Source organism: Arachis ipaensis, chromosome B05 (genome assembly GCF_000816755.2).
Source record: "Arachis ipaensis cultivar K30076 chromosome B05, Araip1.1, whole genome shotgun sequence".
NCBI classification, from domain to species: Eukaryota; Viridiplantae; Streptophyta; class Magnoliopsida; order Fabales; family Fabaceae; genus Arachis; species Arachis ipaensis.
Genome location: NC_029789.2, coordinates 3,812,701 through 3,817,081, shown reverse-complemented (window position 1 = coordinate 3,817,081; position 4,381 = coordinate 3,812,701). Strand labels below are relative to the sequence as shown.

The 4,381-nt window shown below is 33.0% G+C and overlaps 1 protein-coding gene across 1 annotated transcript; it reads left to right on the top strand.

The window, feature by feature from the left end:
• Positions 333-3,688, top strand: LOC107642529 (lysine histidine transporter-like 8). The gene is made up of 5 exons (XM_016345919.2): positions 333-874; positions 962-1,098; positions 1,630-2,057; positions 2,393-2,524; positions 2,892-3,688. The coding sequence occupies exons 1-5, from the start codon at positions 411-413 to the stop codon at positions 3,375-3,377; spliced, it is 1,647 nt and encodes a 548-aa protein (XP_016201405.1). The 5' UTR covers positions 333-410; the 3' UTR covers positions 3,378-3,688.

Below are 4,381 nucleotides of genomic sequence, written 5' to 3'. Positions count from 1 at the left end.
GTTTCTTAAAAAATAACTTACTAATAAAGATAAAATAAAAAAAATAAAAAAATAAAATTTATTTAATAAAAATAAAAGATATTTAATTAAGAATGAGCCGGACTAACCTATAAAAAAATATAAACTAATACTTTTTATTTTATTTTCTAATCTTTGAATGTATGCAACTATGCATGATGTACTATTTAGATTGAGAAGTTGTGTCAAAAAAGGAATGTGGAAATACCATGATTCCAAGTCAAGATATTTGCATAGCCTCAATTAACATTAATAATTGAACACAATATCAACCACCTAACTAGTTACATGTATATAAATACATGCACATACAAACACAAACACAATAGCACAAAAAAAGAAAGGGTGCTTGCAAATTAGAAGACATAGCCAGAGAGGGTGAAAAAACAAAGATGGCTATGGCTACAAATGAAGCTAATAAGAAAACAATGGAAATAAGTTCAGCACCAATAACACCAAGAACAAGGACACCAATGGTGTCATCACCACCAGTTTCATGTCCACCCTCTCAGATTCACTCACCATCACTAACAAGGTCACCACTTCTGCATTCAGAGAATGGAGATGAAGTAGATGGGATTACAACAAGTAAAACAAAGACACCAAAGACACCAAGAACACCAAGAACACCAAGAACACCATTAAGGATCTCAAATTTGACACCAAGGTTTATCACACCTTTGGGAAGCCCTGTGAGGAAAGCACTCAGGTTCACAAAGCTTGATCCTCATGATGCTTGGCTTCCAATCACTCAATCAAGGAATGGAAACAAGTTCTATGCTGCTTTTCATACTCTTTGTTCTGGGATTGGAATTCAGGCTCTTATTCTTCCTTTCTCCTTCACTGTTCTTGGTTGGTAAGTAATTCATTAATTAATTCAATCTTTGATTAATAAGTTTTTTAATTAATAACAAAGAAAATTAATTAATCTTTTTGTATGCAGGACATGGGGAATAATCAGTTTGAGTGTAGCTTTTGTATGGCAATTATACACTCTATGGTTGTTGGTGCATCTTCACGAATCTGTGGAGCATGGAATTCGTTTCAGTCGATACCTTCAACTCTGTTTTGCTACATTTGGTATGAAATTTATTTATGATAACTCAGATGACATTAATTTCATGTAAAAATGATAACAGATTTGACTAAATTATCATCTAACAATTTTCAACTATTAACTTCACATGAAGTCAACTGCACCTGAGTTTGTGTTATGTTAAGTAATTGAGTGAATACTCCATCCGGCCCTGACAATTATCTCGAAAGGATAACGAGACCTTCAAGAAAAAAAATATCCAATCTGGCCCCTGATATTATTTTTGGGACTGATTAGCCTCTGTGCAAAAAAATACAACATTGATTTCTTTTGGCACAGGAGCCTCGTTGTCCTTTCGAAGTAATTGTCAGAGGCTGGATTGAGATTTTTTTTATCAAGGATCTCGTTGTCTTTCGAGATAATTGTCAGGCCTATTTTAGATTTTTCTCTAAGTAATTTAGTTGAATATATTAATATATAATCACTTTTTTTACTCATAACATTATAATTATAAGATGAAATTCTTTGCATAAGGTAACAAATAATATAATGTTTAATATGAATTATTATTGCAGGGGAGAGACTGGGAAAAGTGCTAGCAATGTTTCCAATAATATACCTATCAGCAGGGACATGCACAACCATAATAATATTGGGAGCATCAACAGCAAGAACATTCTACCAAATCATATGCGGGACCACGTGCACCGCAAAGCCCATGACCACAGTAGAGTGGTACCTAGTGTTCACATGTGTGGCAGTGGTGTTGTCCCAGTTGCCAAGTTTGAACTCCATTGCTGGGGTTTCACTCATTGGTGCTGTCACTGCTGTAGGGTATTGTACCGCCATTTGGATCACCTCTGTTGCTCAGGGTACCCTACCTCGTGTTAACTATAATCCTGTTAGGCATGGAACCAGTGCTAAGGATGCTTTTAATATTCTTAATGCACTTGGGATTGTTGCCTTTGCTTTTAGGGGACATAATCTCATCCTCGAAATTCAGGTACATATCATAATTATCTTGCTTTATTATGCAGTTATTTTCATGTGAAGTTAATAGTTGAGAATCGTGAGACCATGAAAATAATTATACAGTGAATTTTCACCTAATAATAATAATTAATTGTGAGTCACGCAGAGAATGTTGAAGTTAATGGAAGACTTTTATCCTTTTACATGTATGAGCATTGAAATGGTCCAGAAATGAATAAGAAGAAAATTTGGATTAGTAGTGTGAATACAATGAATTATTGAGAGAGTTGTTAGATAGGGACTTGTATGTATGTATGTATCTTTTGAAGAATTTTCTTCAATTAATAAATAATTGAATTATTTCAGGCCACTATGCCTTCAAGCGAGAAGCATCCATCGCACGTGCCAATGTGGAAAGGAGTGAAGGCTTCATACGCACTCATTGCTGCATGCTTATTTCCCCTATCCATTGGCGGCTATTGGGCTTATGGCCAAATGGTAATTATAATTTATTCCGCTCATAAATATCTTATACTTATAATTAATTAATAGCATGCATTAATTAAGAATAATATTTTTATAAAGAAAAGTATAGGATACCAACATGTTATCTGCTAATTTATTGTCAATAATAATTAATTATTATATTTTAAACACATATATAAAGAGATACATTCAGAAAATATATTTATAAAGACACTTCTATTGAACACAGTCATAAAAAAGATATTTTTATTAAACACATTCACAAAGATACTTCTATTAAATACAATTATAAATAAGAGTTGGGAAAAGTTGGCAGAAATATTGTTAGTAGCATAGCGGGATTGTTTTTATAATTATATTTTGGTGATGAATTTTGCAGATTCCTTCGGGAGGAATGCTGACTGCACTATACATGTTCCATTCTCATGACGTATCAAGATTTGTGCTGGGATTGACGAGTTTATTCGTAGTAATCAATGGTTTGTGCTCATTCCAAATCTATGGCATGCCGGTTTTTGATGACATGGAATCAAATTACGTAAAGATGAAGAAGCAGCCGTGCCCATGGTGGCTGAGGGTAATTTTCAGGATCTTCTTTGGGTTTATCTGCTTCTTCATTGCTGTTGCAATTCCATTCTTGTCAAGCTTGGCAGGTTTGATTGGAGGAATTTCATTGCCTGTGACATTGGCATACCCTTCCTTCATGTGGCTCAAGTTTAAGAAGCCCAAGAAATTTGGTCCTTCTTGGTGTATCAATTGGTTCTTGGGGATCTTAGGGATGTGCCTTAGTGCCCTTCTTGTTGCAGCTAGCATCTATGTTATTGTTGATACTGGTGTTAATGTTAGCTTCTTCAATCCTAAGTAAGGAGATAGAACAATTAATGTACCATGTTTTGAACTTCTCATAAGTTCTGACTTTTGTTCTGGTTGATTTATTATGTAACACATTAGCTTTGTGGGTTGTTAATATCTTATTCTTTTTTTTTTTTTAATATATTGGATGATGTAACAAAGTGATAAACTAGCTAGATGAATAAGTACTAAAAGGGTTTGTGATTCTTCTTTAAGTATTATTTTTGCTTTTTGTAGAAATTCAAAACTGTTATAGCAATTTTCACTAGTGTGAAGTGTGAACGTGTACTAATTGTTCCAAATGAAAAAGATAAGATTAATGAATGAATGTTGTATAAATTTTCTTGTTTGGAATAGACAGTCACCATTTTATATACATGTCATTAAATTTTGTCATGGTCAGGTCGGCAATTTAACAAAGTAGCATTGTCAAAGGTGGCGGAAACTTTGTTAGTGAGTTCCGAAAATTTGATTTGAAAATGGGGTGTGCGTAATTTAAAGGATAAGCATCTGATATTAGTTGATCCATTTTCTAAAGATATTAAATACGGAGGCTTTGAGCATAGAATATGTCTATGTCATTTCCTAATTGGTAGCTGAAGGAAGAGATTAAATACGGTTGCTATCCATGGTCGCTGACAAATTAATAAAGGGCTGCCACCATTTTCAAACTGCTAGTAAATAATTAACTATACTACATTTATTTTTCCAAATTTTCCCATCATTTTCACTGGTGAAATATAGAAATGGTTTTCAGTTTTTTTTACTTTTAAAGGGAAATGTCAGAGTCAAAATATGCGTGTGAGAAAGAGTATCGTTCTAGCTCTGGGACCTAGACCAGCAGTGTAGCCAATAATCACTTAATCAGTAATTCAGTATATATATCTATCGAGTTTTGTTAACATTTTCTCTAAGAATCAATGTTAAAATTATTAATTAAAAAATTATAAAAATAAAAATAAAAAACTCAAAATTAAAATTTGAATGTATTTATTAAAATAAAAATCTACTAATAAT